Below are 19,430 nucleotides of genomic sequence, written 5' to 3' on the forward strand. Positions count from 1 at the left end.
AGAAATGAAAGGGGAGAAGAGGGAAGGAATAGAGGGAGGGCGGAAGGGATAGACAGAGGAGAAGGAGAGAGGACAATCGCCCGGGAGGGAAGAGGGGAGAGATGGTGCCTCCCCAAAGCAGCAAAAACCCTAACAGCCCCTTTGGATGGAGGGGTGAGAAAAGAAAAGAAAGAGGTGTGTTCTCCCTTACTAGTGAGAAAAGAAAAGAAAGGAGTGTGGTTTCTCACCGTCTCATTTGGATGGACAAATAGAAAAGAGAATGGTTTCTCATCATTTCACACCAATCTTATTTGGCTGGACAATATGGGAGAAAAGAAAAGAGAGTGCCATATAAAATTTTCCCAATATAACCTTTCTTTTCAAATACGACTTCCTTGCTTCTTTGCAAGGCAAAAATGGTGATTGCTCTTCCACTGCTCTCACTCCACCAAAGTGAAAATGTAACAACGAACAACCAGCTGCTTTAAGATAAGGCACAAACAAGCAACAATACTACATAGGAGCAAAAGTACTGGAGCAAGCTCTAATATAATTGGATACCACAAAAAATCCTGGTATCACCAAGGATAACACAAGTAAGCTCTGATATAATGTCTGCAATTACCCCAGACCTCAGTAGAGATAAACTAGTTGCCACAAAACAGTCAAAAAAATTCCACAAAATACTTGCGATGTTTCCACAAAATACTTGCAATGTTTCCACAAAATACTTGCAATATTTCAACGTAAACTGTCTCAATTACTAGATTATCACCAAGGTTATGTCCTCCGTAGCTCAGTTAGAAATTCTGTTGGGCATCAAACATCATGTACTCCAAAGTTTCCTTGCGATACTCCATCATGTAAAGTTAAGAAAAGCAACCAAAAAATTAAGTGAACAATTTCAGTCGAATCCAGCAGAGAAATCCACACACACAGTCAAAAACACACATTTACACACACGAACAGAGGAATGTCAATCGAAAATAGTAAAACAGTCGAGGTAAAAATCACTACTCAATCACAATCACATACTGAATCTTTGTTGAATATAGGCGTATGTATAGATATATGGATATATACACAAACACAAACAGTGAACCAAAAAGGCGATCTAAAAAAATTTGCGGAAAAAAAATTGCCGATCAGGAAAAAAAAGTGAAGCAAAAAAGAAAAGAGGTTTAACCTGAGAAGGGTGAGAGCTCTCTTTGCAATGGAGGGAAAAAGGCTGGAGAAAAAATGGCGGGTGGAGGGAATAAATAGGGTATGTAGCAGTGGAGGGAAGAAATGGAGGGAAGGTGAAATGAGAGAAGATGAAACGTTGATGCAATTTTGCTAAATTAGGAGGGGTAAAATTGGAAACATAAAAATTTGAACTTCTGCCAGCATCTTTTCTCACGGAATCTCATCAATATCGGTGAGAAACAAAATTGGGGTTTTAAGGGGTTCCTCATTCTCACCCTCCCCCTCCTTCTCTCACCATTTCTCACCCTTTTGGCTATCCAAACAAGGAAGAGAGTACCAATTTCATCAATTTCTTTTCTTCTCTCGAATCCCCTCCATCTAAACGACCTGTAAGTCGCCCTTATCGCTTTCTAGAGAGAGAGAGAGAGGGAGAGAGAAAAGTTTTTTTTTTTTTGAAGACTAATCATTTGAGTTCACTTCTTTAATCATCAATATCATTCACCTCCATTCACAACATTTGAGTTTTATCATGATATATTTTTCAAGTTTATTTGATTCATTTACAATGATCAGTTAGTTAGACATATTATGACTTTTCTAGTATTGTTCTGTTAAACATGTTAGAAGTATTATTCTTTTAGTTTGATAAGTGAGACCGTCGTCTATCATTTAGATGGTAATTGTATCTTACGAGTCTCATATTGTGTTCTATGGTATACAATGGTTTTATTCATTGTTGTGGGGCCCACGGGCCCATAACAATAACGTCATTATGCTTTTTAATAATGTTAATTATCCGTTCATGCAGTCATGATTCAACACTTTATCAAATTTGTCCTTTCTAAGGTCCAAAATGACAATATATAGGATATTTTGTTCTTATTATTGGGGTTCCACAAGGCCCCTTCATAAATACTAGTTCTATTTTATACATGATCGTGTCGTTTCCGTATCAAAAATAATTAATAAAACAGAATAATTATTACTACCTAAAAGATAGCGGTAAGTACTCCGAGTATCATCCTCAGTGATTACGAAGGCTAAATTGCGATTGCTTTAATTGATTTCTAACTTAATTCGAAAAGAGATTTGATTGTTGATTTCTAAAATATTTAAAGCTGAATAAAAATAAGCAATAAAAAGTGAGAGTTTATGAGAGAAAAGATCTAGGGTTTCGAATCCACTCGACTCGTTGTAACAATTTCTATACGATGATAAAAGTCTATTATTCGAATCAATCCAGATATCGTTAGGGTTCGCGGGCCCTCACGATATCGCCTAAAGATATTTATGAATTACCAAATAGCATGGGGTATCGCCGCCTAGCACGAACCGTCTTACTAGTACGATCCGTCTCTATGGCACGGATCGTCTAATAGCACTGCGCGTCTTACGGAGTATAACTCATCTTACTCAGCTATCACAAAACAATAAAGAACTGTTGTATGAACGTGCATGAAAATCTAGAAAATCATACACAAGATTTGATAGAGAAAATTAATACCGCAAATAAATCCTTAAGTCATACAACCACGATTCGAATAATAAAAACACTAAATCAGAACATAAAAATTATTACTCAGAGATCGAGTTTCATCTATACCCTAGAAACGAGTTTAGCCGGACATCGGAAGGAAGAACATCGCACTGATTCTCCTGTTGACTGCCGTGTCTAGGAACCACGTATGGGTAAATGGACTGCTTCCAGCCGTGACGTGCAGCGTCGTGGTTCGGAAAGTATCTTGGCCAATATGCGCTGCCCTCTTCTCTATTCTCTTCCGAATACCCCCTTTAAAGTGCTGTAGCCAACTCTTTATGTATGTTGTCGTAACCGACCTTCGGTAGCACAGCCCTATTTTCCAAACATGAGGGCCATGCCCACTGCCGAGAAATATTGGCATGGGCCAATTCTTTTTCTTTTCGTTTCTCTTCTTAGTCCAGCCGACTTACACTTGATTGCAAGCCCAAGTCCACATGCTGGCCTGGTAGGCCATATATCACCCTAATGGAGTTGATCGGTTGACCCAATTTTGCAATAATAAAGTCCATTAAAATGATAAGCCTTCAAATACCTATGACACAAAAATCAAGCATTAATCTCCGGAGTAACAATATAAATGGACTTAGTAAGGATAAATCAAGGGGCGCTTATGTGAACATTTACGCGCCTATCACACCCCCCAACTTACACTTTGCTAGTCCCTAGCAAACCAAAACAAATGCAACTACAGAAAACAAATTAAGACCGGTAGTTCTTTTAAACCCCCAGGCGGCCCCGGTAGGACGAGTGAAGTCTCGTGAGGGTTTTCAGCAGTAATTACCCACAAAACACAGGGAACCCTTCCACATGGAATCCGCAACTTGCCATGCAATTCATTGATCTATCCAGCAAAGAATGCAGCTACCACAAAGATATAAGAAGGCAGCAAATAGTTCCAAACGCTATCAAGTCCAAAAATAAACCATGGCACCTAGGCTTAGCGTTTGTGTGATATGGGCTTCAACCACAAGTATGTAATGACTAACCGCTCTCTCCGGACCGAGTCTCGACTTCAATTCTTACCAAGTCATGCACTCACAAAGAAAAATCACTCGAAACAAAGGTGCATATTTTGAACTCTCAAGTGTGCGGTTAGAAGTAATATAAATGAAAGCAAAGCACTCGTACACTGTGACACGAAAAGAACGCTTTATATGGTGGACACACGGTCTCATGAATGGAACACCAAGCATTGGAACTCTCTCTCTCATCCATCAATCTACTTTCCATCACCCCTAGGATCAAATAGGACTTTAATTTCGGTTGTAATGCAGGGTAAGGAAAAATAGTTCAAGGTTAGGGTAAAATATCACATGTCCGAGAATAGGCAAACAACTTAGGGCTAATTTAACAATGTGAGCCCAAATTTTTTCACTTTTTCAACTCCACCTTATCTTTCCTTCTACCCTTTCAATATTTTCCAACCATAAAGCATGATTCCTCATTTTCAAACATATTGGTGCCCCTTTCATTCTTTTTTTTTTTTCTTTTCTTTTTTGTGTTGTGTGTTTCTTTTTTTTAAAGGGGTATCACCAATTCAAGCACAAAATATTTCACAATTCATCCAAAAATTACACCTCTATGTTTTTCGTATTTCTCCAAACAATATGGAAGGTGGAGCTAACCAAGAAAAGACTAAGCATAAAAGGCTCAAAGTGGCTCGCAAGGGATAAATGTGAAACAAAAGAACGAACGGGCTCAAATAACAAAGACGGCCTATAATCCTCTCCAAAGGGTGAATCATCCATATGTCAAAACAAACCCAAGAGATATTTTCAATAAATTTCAATGCTTAGCAATCAAGAATAATGAGACCTCAATAAGTTGATTTTTTTCATGACAAACTAAGAGTTTACTTGACACCACTCCAATAAAAAGATAAGGCACAAAAGCTCACTAGGGCATAAGTCTCCACTAATCTAGCCATCAAGAACAGTCAATTCACAACTCACTAGTGATCAAAGCCCAAGTATACGTGAAGTGCAAGAGTGCCAAACCAAAGTGTCATAATCAACTTCTTAAGACAAGCTAGCAAGTAGAACTACCATGCCAAAAACAGATATCATTAAGGTAGGCAACACACCTCAACTCAGTTTTCCAACAAATAATCACAACTGGTTCAAACCGCATGCAAAAGGGTCCCACTATTTTTTAATTTTTCAAAATTTTTAATTTTTTTTGGATTTTTAAAATACGAAGTAGTCCCTCCCCCCAACTTGAACCATTCGATGCCCTCATTGAAAGTATAAAAATAAAAAGATAGAACAAAAACGCAAAAGAGAGGAAAGGTATCACCTCGAAAAGGAGGAACATAGCAGACTATTATAGCAAGAGGGAGACCCCCCAACTTGGATCGAACAACCTGCAAAATGTTAGCCTCCAAAACAACAAAATATATACAAGAAAAACAACTAAAGAACATAAATAAAGGCAAGAAGTAAAAATAAAATAAAACTCCATCCACTTTCTTCACGCGAAAGACACGGGTACTACTTTTCTCCCTTGTCAAAGACTGTGGTTCCTCGGCAACGGCGCCAAAATTTGATCGTGTCGTTTCCGTATCAAAAATAATTAATAAAACAGAATAATTATTACTACCTAAAAGATAGCGGTAAGTACTCCGAGTATCATCCTCAGGGATTACGAAGGCTAAATTGCGATTGCTTTAATTGATTTCTAACTTAATTCGAAAAGAGATTTGATTGTTGATTTCTAAAATATTTAAAGCTGAATAAAAATAAGCAATAAAAAGTGAGAGTTTATGAGAGAAAAGATCTAGGGTTTCGAATCCACTCGACTCGTTGTAACAATTTCTATACGATGATAAAAGTCTATTATTCGAATCAATCCAGATATCGTTAGGGTTCGCGGGCCCTCACGATATCGCCTAAAGATATTTATGAATTACCAAATAGCATGGGGTATCGCCGCCTAGCACGAACCGTCTTACTAGTACGATCCGTCTCTATGGCACGGATCGTCTAATAGCACTGCGCGTCTTACGGAGTATAACTCATCTTACTCAGCTATCACAAAACAATAAAGAACTGTTGTATGAACATGCATGAAAATCTAGAAAATCATACACAAGATTTGATAGAGAAAATTAATACCGCAAATAAATCCTTAAGTCATACAACCACGATTCGAATAATAAAAACACTAAATCAGAACATAAAAATTATTACTCAGAGATCGAGTTTCATCTATACCCTAGAAACGAGTTTAGCCGGACATCGGAAGGAAGAACATCGCACTGATTCTCCTGTTGACTGCCGTGTCTAGGAACCACGTATGGGTAAATGGACTGCTTCCAGCTGTGACGTGCAGCGTCGTGGTTCGGAAAGTATCCTGGCCAATATGCGCTGCCCTCTTCTCTGTTCTCTTCCGAATACCCCCTTTAAAGTGCTGTAGCCGACTCTTTATATATGTTGTCGTAACCGACCTTCGGTAGCACAGCCTTATTTTCCAAACATGAGGGCCATGCCCACTGCCGAGAAATATTGGCATGGGCCAATTCTTTTTCTTTTCGTTTCTCTTCTTAGTCCTGCTGACTTACACTTGATTGCAAGCCCAAGTCCACATGCTGGCCTGGTAGGCCATATATCACCCCAATGGAGTTGATCGGTTGACCCAATTTTGCAATAATAAAGTCCATTAAAATGATAAGTCTTCAAATACCTATGACACAAAAATCAAGCATTAATCTCCGGAGTAACAATCTAAACGGACTTAGTAAGGATAAATCAAGGGGCGCTTATGTGAACATTTACGCGCCTATCAATACAGTACAGGTGCATGTCCGTGCGTGAAGGCACAGCACAACACGTTTTTGTCATACACTTGGCGATAGGGGAGAGAGCGTGGGAAATGAATGTGCTGGTCCTGTAATGATTTGATTACATTGTTACCTAGAAAAAGGGATGTGCTGGTCCTAATATTATTTGATTTGATCAAACAATACCATTCAAAAGAAAGAGGAACAAAGTCCACAACAAATAAACTCTCAATTGGAATTCTTTTTAAAAAGTGTTGAATCCACTTTGCTGTGTCCCCATCATTTCCCCAAACATGTCTCCACATGTTGTTACCGTTATGTCGCTTGTCCTCGCAGTATCGGATCACAAAATCTATCCAAAAATTAAGAGAGCTACACAAAAGTGGGCATAAAGAATTAATTCACTCTCCACTATTTTCACTCTGTCAAACATGCATTTTAACAAACACAAAGTGAGCATCTTTGAAAGACAAATACCAAAATATATAGATCAAAAAAATTTATATCCTAAACAGCAAAATCGATTTTCTTTTTCTAAACAGCAAAAAAATTCTCATCCTAAACAACAATTTTTTTTCTTGTAAGACTCCCATAAAAAAAATTCTCATCCTAAACAGCAATTTAGGCCACATTATTTTTTTTGCAAGAAGACCCTAAGGATGATGGGAGTCATACTGGAAAGGGAGAACCAAATCGATTTCGTGGACAGCTGATTGGTAGGTGTGCGGGATGGCTGACTGGTGGAGGAGCTTTGTGGGCGCTGTTTTTTTTTTTTTCCGGGAGCGCCGAAGGGTGGATTTTGCGGGGGAGATAGAGAGAGTAACGATGGAGGAAGAGAGGATACACAATGGAGAAGAGGAGGAGACATGATGGAGAAGAGGAAAACTGCTGGGTAGACAAGCGTGGGAAATAGGTTGGAATCAATGATTCAATCCAACGGCCGTAACCTATTGAAATTGCAATCCAATGGTTGGAAGGATGCTCATGCTTTTATGGGTAGACAAAAGACCGTTTTATTTTATAGATATAGATTTGTAAGGGCACAATTTAATAACCGTTCGCGAAATTTAATTTTTGTAAGTCTATACAATTGATAATGTATAACCTGTTGCATCATTTATCAATGCGGGTCCCGCAGGACCCACTTAATTAATGATGTTGAGCTTTTTTTCTCGCATTCACATTGTTGGAATTTTACAAACAAATAACTAAATTTAATTTTGTCCTAAAAGTTCGCAAATGGCGAAGGAAACTACTTTAGAACTTGGTTGCCATACAGCTTTACTACATTTTATAAAAGCATATCTACTTATTTTCTACTATGGTTAATTACTAGAATTATTATGTTTTTCAATCAATATAGAAATTATTTACATCATATATGAAATACAAAACAAACTCAAAAACTACATCAATTTTGAGAATTTACGAAACAATCAAATCTAACAACTCAACCAATACAATATTTAAATTGATTATAGAATAGAAACAAATAATAAAAAGGAAAAACCCGTCTAAGACCCTGATTGGATGGTGGACGAAGGAGGGGATGAAGTAATGAGGGGGTGAGGGGTTAATCTGTTAATGCGACACTTTTGACTTGGTTTGGCAATAAAATTGACACCCAGACTAATCATCCCAAGTCACTGTTGGGACTGAGGTATTATTTCCTAATGAGTTTTGACTAGCTATTAGTAATTAATAAGGGCGAATTAGGCCCTCGACCTCCAATATTTCGAGTTTTTCAACTACAAAGTAATTTTATCCCCATATTTTATCCCTCATCCAAATTAAATATTAATATTTTATGCTCATTTTTTAATACATCATCCAAACCAACTATGTACTTTTTTATCATCCTGCATCCAATCGAGCCCACAGGAAGAACACTTACACGTAGGTGGAGAAATTCGAACTCCTGATCTCCTAGTGAGATGCAAGAATTCTGGCCAACTAATAAACCAGCCACAATTAGTTAATTAGTAGATGATTTGGTATGCCATCCTGTTAGCTTATTTATTTAAATTTTGGATGAATCTAGACAAATTTGTATCCAGTTTCATTCATTTTTGTTTTTGGTTCACGAGATTCATTCGTATTTTAAGCAAATAAGCCAATAACATGACATACCAAATAGGGCGACTTCAATTCAACATTCTTAAGGAGCATGTATTGTTCATGTATCCGTGATTGTTCATAGAGTTATCAGTTTTTTTTTTTTTGCCAAAATGATAACAGGTAATATTATAGATCCAAGAACCAGAACATCAGAAGGAAACTTCATCCCTAAACAAGAGATCAAGAAATCAAACAGGAGAGAACTCTCAGTCCATAGACACCCTACTCCAACTAAACCCACTGCTCCAAGTAGACAGAGCACTGCAGAAAACAACTAGAAACACCCACACAAAGGTGATAGAAGCCCCACAAACGGGGAGAAATCCCACACAGAGAACTAGAAAAAAAAAGAAGAGAAAAACCGGTAATGAAACCGAAGCAAACTTCATCTACTAACCCAAATCTCCCACTCCGGCGGACTATATGGTGGAAGTGGCGGAGGAGGGGCGGCGAATGGTGGTTTGGGGAGGAGAATGATAGCGGTGAAGGGAGAACAAGAGAAAATCTTCGAAATCTAAGATCGGGATATGAAAAAACCCCACAAGGAGTTATCAGTTATGAGCTCAAATCGTATGGGTTTTTTAAAAACTAGACTATCACAATTTTGACTCGAATATTTTGATTTACTAAGGTTCTGTTTGGAAAAGTTTTTATTTCTAGTTTTTTGTTTTCAATATTTTTTGAAACAAGTACCATAAACATGTTTGTGTTGCTATTTTTGTTTACAAATTACATAATCAATTCCACTAGTTTACGGAAATTCTAGAAATACAAAAATTGCGTTTTTCATTTGTTTTGAAAATACTTTCGGCAGCCCAAATAATAAACAAACAAAAACTATTATGGTCACCAAATATGTTTTTTGTTTTTATTTTTTAATATATAAACAAAAAATTATTTCTTATTTTTCATAAACAAAAAATAAAAATTTGGCAACTTTACCAAACAGAACCTTTAATTAGCATTTTCATACGAACAATTAAGACATCGGGAACAAATCAAATCAAAACAACGGGAACAATCAAACTCAGATCGTCAAAAGGACATTACTGGGATCTTCTTTCTAGATCACAGAAATCTTCAAAAAAGAAATTATAGATAGTAGAGGGTAAGTTTTGATTCAAATCAAATTAAATTTGGTACACCTAATTTGATTTGGCATATTCATTTGAGAGATCAGTCGGGTCAAATCTCTGACAAATACAACAAAATAGGTATTTGAATTAAAAAATGTCTGTCAACGGGCTTGTAGTTCAATGACACTTTCTCACTTCGTTCACATGGAACGTGTTAAAGTGATGGTTCGAGTCTCTCCAGAAGCGCAAGTGCATAGTGTGATGGTGGATGTCCTTTGGGCTTGCCCCACCCATATGCCACTTAATTGTACTTCTTTCACATTTCTTTAAGTGTTAATGGGCTTGTAGTTCAATGACACTTTCTCACTTCGTTCACATGGAACGTGTTAAAGTGATGGTTCGAGTCTCTCTAGAAGCGCAAGTGCATAGTGTGATGGTGGATGTCATTTGGGCTTGCCCCACCCATATGCCACTTAATTGTACTTCTTTCACATTTCTTTAAGAGTAGGTTAGACATCTATCGATTAAAAAAATTTAAAATTAAAATATCACTAAATTGGGGATTTGGAGTGGAGGTAAAACATGAAAAAAAATAGAGTGGTTTTGGATTAAAAAGTTAAAGTGACATTTTTTTATCTTTATTCAATTTTTTTCGCATTTGTTAGTTTTACTTCAAACTTTTGTGACTTATTGATTCGTCTTGGCAAGAGAAATCGAAAAAATATAAAATTTTGATTAAAACTCATAAATTTTTTAAAAAAGACAAAATAAAATAAAAGGACAGCTTTTTGACATAATATATTTTTGTCTTTTTTAAAAAAATTACAAGTTTCGATAATTTTTTTTTTACCTTTTCAATTGCTCTCATCAAGACGAATTAATAAGTCACAAAAGTTTGATTCAAAACTTACAAATACAATAAAAATTTAAATAAAAACCAAAAAAAAAAGTCACTCTCAATTTTTTTAACCTAAAAAAAAAAAAACTTTTAACCTAAAGACAAGGAATTCACGTGAATTTAGGCAAAAGTGGTGCAACGATGCAACGACTAGGAATCACCGATCCCCTCGGCCCTCTGTTATTGATGAATCTGGTTTTAAAAAATTATTTGAAATTATCTAAATCTATTGTCAAATTCGTACCTATAAAATTTTCTATTGACATATTAAATCATTAACTATAACTTACCCAAAAAAACTCATTAACTATAATTTACCAAAAAAAAACTCATTAACTATAATTTACCAAAAAAAAACTCATTAACTATAACTATCAAGACATGGTACCACGTGTTCTGTCGTCCATACTGGAAAGACAAACATGCCGGATCCTATTGATTCCAAAATATGTGGCAGAATGAAGCCTTGGAACACCACGTGACAATGTCCCAAGGACATTGAGTAATTTTTTCCAAGACTGGCGCCACGGTCTTGAATTCCACAAAAATGATTTGAATCGTTCATATTTTAAGGGAAAGTTTGAATTGCATTTAAAACAAAAACTCAATGGAATAATTGTAAGTGCTTAATCAAATTATCTATATGGGTCTTACATAAATGATCTGAGACGTTATAATTTTACAATAATCGTTTATGCATTAAAAAAAATAGCTCAATCAAATAATTGTCAGTTTTTAATCAAATTCTATAAATTTTCTTCCAATGTCATTCAGAATTTGAGATTCTGAAATCGGAATAAAGAAATGAAAGACCCTTGAATTATCGAAAAAATGTTAAATCAAACACTTACCTTATTCAATGGAGCTGATTATGAGATGACACTGTTCCATTTTCTTTCTAAACCTTATTTTTCAAAAAGAATGTAATTTTAAACTCAAATATAACGAAAATAAAAAATAATAGTTCAATTTTTTTTGCACCGTTTAAAAGATCTCAATGAGATCTATGAAACAAGATCCATATTTATAAAAAAATTATTTGCGTAAATACATAATTTTTGAACTTGAAATTATCTTCATTTTCTAAAAGTTCACTTTTTAAGAAATCGGAGCAGGAACAAATTATATAAAAAAAAATCAGGCCCAAGTAACTGTAAGGGCAGATAAGGAAATTACCCAAGTAACTGTATAAGATTCCGAAGCGGGCCCATACACCCATACGCGATTCCATTGGATTCAGGCCCATTGTATATCTTCAACGCAAAATCAGGCCCCATTACCTCAGTCAACACAACTCCTGTCTGCATACGGCAACTACAGCTCATCATATCTTGTAGATTCCACACGTTGATATACTACCGAGTACTACTCAATCGCCCACACACACACACACACACACACAGGGCGAAGGAGCCGGAACCCAGATCCCGTCTCGACGATTCTCTCCGTTTGAAGAATCAATCTTGGGTATCGCTCTTTCATCTCTTTTGTATTGATTTTCCTTGTGAATTGGGTGTTTTTATTTTAATATATGGGTTGTGATTTTGAAGTTTGAATCCTGTTTTTCTCTCTGCATGAGCAACGAAACCAATAGATTCTTCCCCAGACTTCTCGTGATTACTGTTAATGTCCTTGTGAATTGGGTATTTTTATTTTTAATCTCCTTGTAAATTGGGTATTTTTATTTTTAATTTCCTTGTAAATTGGGTATTTTTATTTTAATATGGGTTATGGTTTTGAAGGATTTCCTTGTAAATTCGGTATTTTTATTTTAATACGGGTTATGATTTTTAAGTTTGAATTCTGTTTGTCCCTCTGCATGTGCAATGAAACCAACAGGTTTTTCCTCAGGCTTCTCGTGATTACTGTTAATTTAGGATTTCCTCCATCCTCCGGACCCAATTCCTTTTTCACAGATCATAGTTGTGTGCAAATTTGGTCAAAAGCGTGTTTTGAATTTTGATACTATGATTTTTCATCAAATCATTTTTAACACAATTTCCGACTTGTCCCTCAAAAACCCATTTCAACCAGTTTTTATCAATGAATAGAATGTTGCAGTCATTTCTCTTTTAAACATTTCATTAAATGTATTTTTTATTATGTTTTGGCAAGTATCTCAAAAGCTAGCTTCTCAAAGTTGGTGAAAATTTTGTTCTCCCTTGATTTGGTTAAAAACGTTCTCCACTTCTCCCTTTTTGTAATATAACATACTCCCCCGTCCCAAATTACTTGTCCTGTGCAAAAAGTCACTCAATTTCCGGTTAAAAAATATAGTAGTTCCGTGCCAAATTTCTTGAATGTACACCAATTTGAAGAACACGTGAAGTACTTTAATTTGGTGAAAAGAAATTGGAAAAATTATGAACGTATATTTTTATTTTTTGATCCAAAAATTGCGGACTAGCAATTTGAGATGGAGGAAGTACCAATTACAGGAACGGTTGGAACCCGATTTTAGTCCCCTTGTTTTCTCCATCAAATTTAAGGAACGGTTGGAACCTGATGGTGGGACTTCCATTATTCGGAGGTTATTCTTGTGAAAACTGTTGGAATTGTAGTGTATTTTCCTTGAGATATGATCTTATGAGTCTATGACAGCTTAGAATTGGGTTTTATAACTTATAAGTTTAATGTCTTATTTGGTGGATTGTTAACATGATCTTTCACTGCATATCCTTTGATGAAATATTCCATTTTTTATTTGTTTATCTAATGTTGTTGTGCGGCTTTGGTATCATTATATATGCTGATGATCAAATTTATTATTTGAAAACTTTCCCATCACCAACTAATTCTACGTTCACAACATACTGTGTGAGTGTGTGTGCACGCACACACACCTATTGAATATTCAAATAATGGAAAAAGAAAAGAAGACAGGTGGAGTCCACCTTGTGAAGGAAATCTCAGTCTATTGTTCTGATAAAAAAAAAAAATGCTTTGCAATGTGGTTTTTCTGCTGTGCTGTTATGAGTCATAGTTAATGATCGATTTATTAACTGGAATGTCTATGTTGTGTTTGGTTTTTGTCTGCATAAAAAGTTTGCTGCAACTCTAATCTTTAATTCCATGTAATTTTTTTCCATCTGATCTCCAATTTTTTCATGGCTTAATTTGCAGGCTGAGACTAAGTGGGTGCAATGGCATTTACTACCAAACAGATGTCTTTGATTGTAGCAACTTTTGGCGCATTGTCCTTCATTTTTGGAGTTGTTGCTGAAAACAAGAAGGTTATTTTCTGCTCCAAACAAGATGACAACTTGATTATTTTCTATTGAAAGCTTTCCTCATCGTTATTGCCTTCTTTTGTTTCTGTATCCAATGTTCTAAAAATTGCTAGGCACTAGTCAGGTGGAAAAGGGGCGTTGACTAGTTGGCCGCTATGAGCTAGCGCCTAGGCGGCCGACTTTTTGAACGCTGTCCGTACCTGTATGGAAAACTTAATGTGCTTCTCTGTCTTCAGTTTTATAATGTCCCATTTGCTCGTATATCTGTGTTAAATGCAATACCAATTCCCAACAAAAGTCTTCATAAGTAAATGCTTTGTTGCTCGTCATTTTTCAAGTCAGTTGATATGATAAAAACTGTGGGTAGTGCAGCAGTTTAGTTTATTTAGTTATGATAAAGGTGATTTTTCTTGACACTCGTTAAATGTGTAGACAAAGCTCGTAAGCTCCGTTGGAGAGATGTGGATAACAAATTAGGCAATTGACGTTATTATTCTATAAGAATAGCTTAAACTTGGATTTTATTGTTAATGTTGACCTTGAGTACACGGAGCGTCATCATGATGGATTCGAAACTGGGTCCCAATAAAATTCATCTCTCTTCTGTTAATTTCATCTTTCCCTTGAGTTTCACAAGCCACCCATAACTAAAGCTCGGGAAATTGAACACTAAATCCCGTCATTTGAAATCCACATCTCACATCTGTCTAAGACTCTAAATGGAGTCTAATAGTTCTATCTGGTATCGCTTTCGTAACTTAATATGGCTACTTATTTTTGTGTCTCTCTATCCCTCTCCCATAGCTACATAGAGGCAACTGTTGTTTATCTTGTTTCGTTTTGTGGTTTTAAACCACATGTTTGAGGTTTCTTTTAACTATTATATGTTGCGGACATAAAAATGCAAAAAACAAAGAGCAGAGAATGCTAATCCGTCACCCCGGTCTTTAAAATAAAAAGGAAAAGAAAGTGGGAAAGCATGGCATGTGATATTCTTCCTGTCTTTTAATGCCCTTTCTCGAATATCTAAGTACTTCCCAGCCTACCATCTAATTTCTCTGTCTGCTTTTTCGCAGCCTGCAGTTGGAACTGCAATCACAGGGAAAGGGGTTGTTGTGTGCAAGTATCCATCTGACCCTACGGTTGCTTTGGGGTATCTGTCTGTTGCTTTTCTTATGGCCTCGACTGTGGCTGGATACTTGTCTTTGTTTTACCCTTACAAAGGCAAGTCTGTTCCACAAGCTGCTTTGTTCCGAAGCACTAGCTTCCTTGTGTTCTTCAACATTGCCTTGTAAGTATCTGAGGTTTTGCTCAATCTGGTATTCTGGTGTCTTTCTTTATTGTTTCTTTAGTTCAATTTGCTTCCTTGTGCCTACAGACTGAATAATTGGGATGAATTTTCTAGCACACCTTCTAATGGGAAAGCACCCTGGAGTATTGTACTTCTGGGTGAACTAAAATATCAGGAGCAAATGGTTGCAAAATCTAGGGTAAAGAAGTTTTCTTCTACTGTTCAATATTTTCCACGGTGAATTGTTTAGTATGTCGGATAAAATAAGAACGTGTACGGGTATTGATATGATACGAGTACATTGACACAACTAAACCTAAAAAATATGAGGTACGGGTACGGTTTTGATACTAAGCTTTTATTATTGTAGAATATACTCTATTAATACTAATAGAGAGTATGGTCGAAAGAAATCTGTGGACTGTGAATCATTGTAATGCGACTGTATTCAATCTACTTTTTTAATTGCTCTTATTATAAACAAAATAGTCAAAATTACTTGGTGATTAAGAATCCAACATGAAATAATAGTTTAATGCCAAACTTAATGTATAAAAGAGTTTAATGTTGTTACACTAAGGAACCTACACACCTAAATCTTTATCATGTAGACATGCTGAACCTGAAAAAAGAAGCCTTATAAACTTAGCGTCATTTCTGTTTTGGGTATGGCTTGAATACATATTGCGATAATTTTGGGTACGGCGAAAACAAGAGAAAAATTTTGGTACGTGATACACAAACCCTGTACGTATTTGGAAGTACCGTTACCCAGTATGTTACAGTTCCTATGTTGGTTTAGAAGTACCCATGCCTCATAATTGATAAGTAAACGAGTGGAACTATTGATATTATTAGGGTTATAGAAGAGGGTCAACAACTCAAATGGCGCCTATTAATATTTCAGGAATTTTTAATTGTCCACTGGGAATGAGAGGAAAGTGGACCAAAAAGATGTTTTTGTATCTTATATTTTCTTAAAAGTATTTTCAGGTGTGGATGATGTCTGTATCTTAAAAAATACTTTCCAATAAACTCCACCTTCCAAAAAATTGTGGAAAAAGTAGGAAAATACAAGATGAAAAGATCTTGTTCAAGGCATCTCAGGACTTGGTGACTAACAGAGACAAGGCCAGGGGTTGGACTTCCCCTTGGAGGAAGATTATTGTGGCAAAGAAAAAAGTAGGTAACATGTAAAAGATAATTCATGCATAAAACATTCTGAAAATTATCCTTTAATTCCAATTGAAACTATTGTGTAATGTAACAAGTGGAGTGATGCCATTTATTTGGAGGAGTACTTGTAGAGAGTGAGAGAGAGATGGTATGAATATTATAAAAAAAATTAGGAGTAATCTAGTGATAGTTAGAAAATTGAGGGGGGGGGGGGGGGGGGGGGGGGGGGGGGGCGGGGCAACCCGTAGCACTCTCACTCACTTCGTCCCTGGTGGAATTTTATTGATGCAATCTAAGAAGCACAAACACGTCTCCGGGCCTTTTGTATCTGTATAGTAGACGTGTCGGACACGGTTGCTGACACGTGAAAATATGTGCCCGAGTATAGAATTATTTTGTCTCAGATAGACATGTTTTGGGTCATAATGTAATTTTTAAAACTTGAAACGGCGGGAAAATGTAATATTTTCAAAACTAATATTAAAGAACTTATAGATGAAAACACAATCTTCTATTTCTCATTCATTGGATTTTTCATCTTTAGTTTGGAAAGAAATTGATATTTTGATGTGAAATCTGAGTTTTATATGTATATATAAGTATTTATTTATTTATGTACTTAAAAAAACCTGAACCCTTGGGACCTTCTTCAACCCCAGGATAAACGTATCCCCCTACGTATCTGTTTTCATGTTCTTGTTTTCGGTAAAATCACATGTCTGCGTATCTTTGTCGTGTCCGTGTTCTCTATCCATATCCATATCCTTTTTTTCTTAGGATACAATTGTTAAAAAGAACCCAAGAAATAAATAATGGCCATAGACCGTTAGTTAGTTGGCTTAGTCTCCTTTTTAAACTAACCCAACTTTGAAAGTATGTTGTAGCAAGTGAATTAGGTCATTTACTTGAGTCTCGTAAAAGCAAACTTGCAAGCTAAGAAGTAGGGTATCAGGCCGATCTTCCTCACCGTGCGCTCTTCTTTCCGATCGTCCTGTAGTTCCATCGATGTTATCAGGCCGGCCCCATTCTTGTCGTTCTGGGCTTCACATAGGTTCGCGCCCCGATGAGGGCGTAGTTTCTTGGGACAGAGGTAGCAGTTGATGGTGCTGTACGGTGGGGGTGTGGCTGCTGTGGTGATCAAGTTCTGTTCCGTGGTCTTTATTGTGTCTCGGCCACCCTTGTGGCAGCGGTGGCGGTGACAGAGAGGGTCGGCGTTTTTGGGCGGCTGGACTTGGGGTTGTGGATTTGTTGTGTTGTTTTCTTACAGGTTTGCTTTAGTTTTTGTTCGCTGTTTTTGGTTGATTTTCTTTCCCTGCGTGGGACTTTCTCTCACTCCTTGTGGGTGTTTTTGTGGTGATCGTCTTGATGGCTTTTCGTGGTTGGAGAGGAGTCTTGTTTGTGTGAGTTCGTTTGTGAGTTTAGGCCTCCTTTGTGGTTGCTTTTCTCCCTCCTTGGGGGTGGCTACCCATTCTCGATGTATGTATTTCGTATCAATGAAAGCACCTCTAAACTTTGACAAAAAAAGAAGAAGAGATAAGAAGTAGGGATACTGATAGAAGACACGGAAACTTTGGAAAAAAGGATACACGAATAAGGCCAATGTGTGTGTGTTGTGAGATGGAATTCACATATTATTAATCTGAATATTGGATCCTCCACAATAAAAATAAAAGGAAATTAACAGTACTGGCAACCTGTTGTAACAGGTTTGTTGGAATTTAACCCCATAATTTATTGGTCACGTTAAGAATTGACCTTCTGTCATGTTGGCATGTTCGTATAAGTCTGCGTGTACCCACATGTTCATGACGCTTCCCCTGCTTAAAATTTGATAAAGTTGTGCATCCTGTATGTATCCCGCCGTCTTGCTGGGGTCATGGTATGTCAACGAAATAGGAATGTTGGTGCTTGGCCAGCCAGTGTCATGCTGGGGACACAGTATGGCGACGGCTTAGGCATGTCGATGACTTGGTGCTTAGCCTGCAACTGTGTGCCTCTGGATGAGTTTCTAAGACCTTTTTCCTCTATTTGATTTCTGTTTTTTCTTTTTCCATGTCATTTGTAACCATTTATGGTGAAATCGCAGGGGTTCAGCTGGATTGGCAGCAGCACTTCTGTTGTGGCCAACAATTACGGAGCAACTTCACATTATTCGCAACGTCCATCACAACTTGGATACTGAATGCCCAACTGCTAAGACTGGGCTCCTTGGTGGCGGTGCCTTTATATCCCTTGACGCCTCGCTCTTCTGGTTGGTTTCCCTAATGTTAGCTGACAATGCGCGAGAGGACTACTTTGATGAAGTTGATGGTAAAGGTGAGGTCGGTCATGCTTATGCGACTGATTATGATGCTGCAGATGGAGCCTTAAAGAACAGTGCCTAAGTGGTTTTCTGTGTCAGAAAACCTGACATGTCTTTAGCTTATCGATTTGGTTTTCCCATTTTCCATGCAATACACAGAATGTGTTTCCATTGTAAATAAGTTTATCCAACATCATTTGCTTTGCATATCGCTGCCGCTCTATGGTGGATCTGCTGTTCTATTTGTGATAGATATTGACATGGAATTTCTATGGAAATGTTATGATGTTAGCCTACTGCTTGTACTGTTGACTCGGGCGTAGAAATTGGGATTTCCGAAGGAGGCGGGCCGCCAACTATTTAGAAGTCTGAAAATCCTGCTTGCAAAATAGATGCAGCATGGTTTTGGGAGGGGTGCCCAAAATAATTCGAAAACCGGTAAACCGAACCAAACCGTGCTTTATGGATTGGTTCTACGGTTTAATGGTTAGGTTTTGGACCTGGAAAATTAAAAACCAGTAAATTTGGTTCCACAGATCGAACCAAACCGAAACTGATTATTTAGAGAGGGTGAAAACCTCTCTTTTTTTCCCAATATATATTAGAATTTTCATGAATGCAAAAATTAAAAGAAAATGGAAATAAGCAGTCTATTTTTTAGGGTATGAAAATAAACACTTTATTTGTGAGAGAATGACATGTCTCGTAAATAAGTACTTATTTGTTGAATTAAAGATGACATATTATGAGAGAATGACCTGACTCGTAAAGTAAAAAATAAGAACCTTATCGGAATGAAGCTTGAATATGTTTTCTCATCAATAAACAATTGACATAGTTGCAATCAAGTCCAATTC

At 36.8% G+C, this 19,430-nt stretch overlaps 1 protein-coding gene across 2 annotated transcripts; it reads left to right on the forward strand.

Annotated features, from left to right (window-relative positions):
• Positions 1–1,576: 1,576 nt before the first annotated feature.
• Positions 1,577–18,869, forward strand: LOC131332348 (uncharacterized). 2 transcript variants are annotated; one of them, XM_058366525.1, is made up of 5 exons: positions 1,577–1,590; positions 11,976–12,041; positions 13,698–13,807; positions 14,881–15,095; positions 18,358–18,869. In XM_058366525.1, the coding sequence occupies exons 3-5, from the start codon at positions 13,718–13,720 to the stop codon at positions 18,653–18,655; spliced, it is 603 nt and encodes a 200-aa protein (XP_058222508.1). In that variant the 5' UTR covers positions 1,577–1,590; positions 11,976–12,041; positions 13,698–13,717; the 3' UTR covers positions 18,656–18,869. The 2 variants fall into 2 exon arrangements, with proteins under 2 accessions (XP_058222508.1, XP_058222509.1); XM_058366526.1 differs by lacking the exon at positions 1,577–1,590 and adding an exon at positions 7,288–7,302.
• The last annotated feature ends 561 nt before the right edge of the window (positions 18,870–19,430 follow it).

This window comes from Rhododendron vialii, chromosome 7a (assembly GCF_030253575.1).
Source record: "Rhododendron vialii isolate Sample 1 chromosome 7a, ASM3025357v1".
NCBI classification, from domain to species: domain Eukaryota; kingdom Viridiplantae; phylum Streptophyta; class Magnoliopsida; order Ericales; family Ericaceae; genus Rhododendron; species Rhododendron vialii.

Coding starts and splice junctions, on each gene's coding strand:
- LOC131332348 (XM_058366525.1), top strand. CDS start 13,718: ATGGCATTTACTACCAAACAGATGTCTTTGATTGTAGCAACTTTTGGC. Junction 13,808..14,880: donor TTGTTGCTGAAAACAAGAAG/GTTATTTTCTGC, acceptor GCTTTTTCGCAG/CCTGCAGTTGGAACTGCAAT. Junction 15,096..18,357: donor GTGTTCTTCAACATTGCCTT/GTAAGTATCTGA, acceptor GTGAAATCGCAG/GGGTTCAGCTGGATTGGCAG.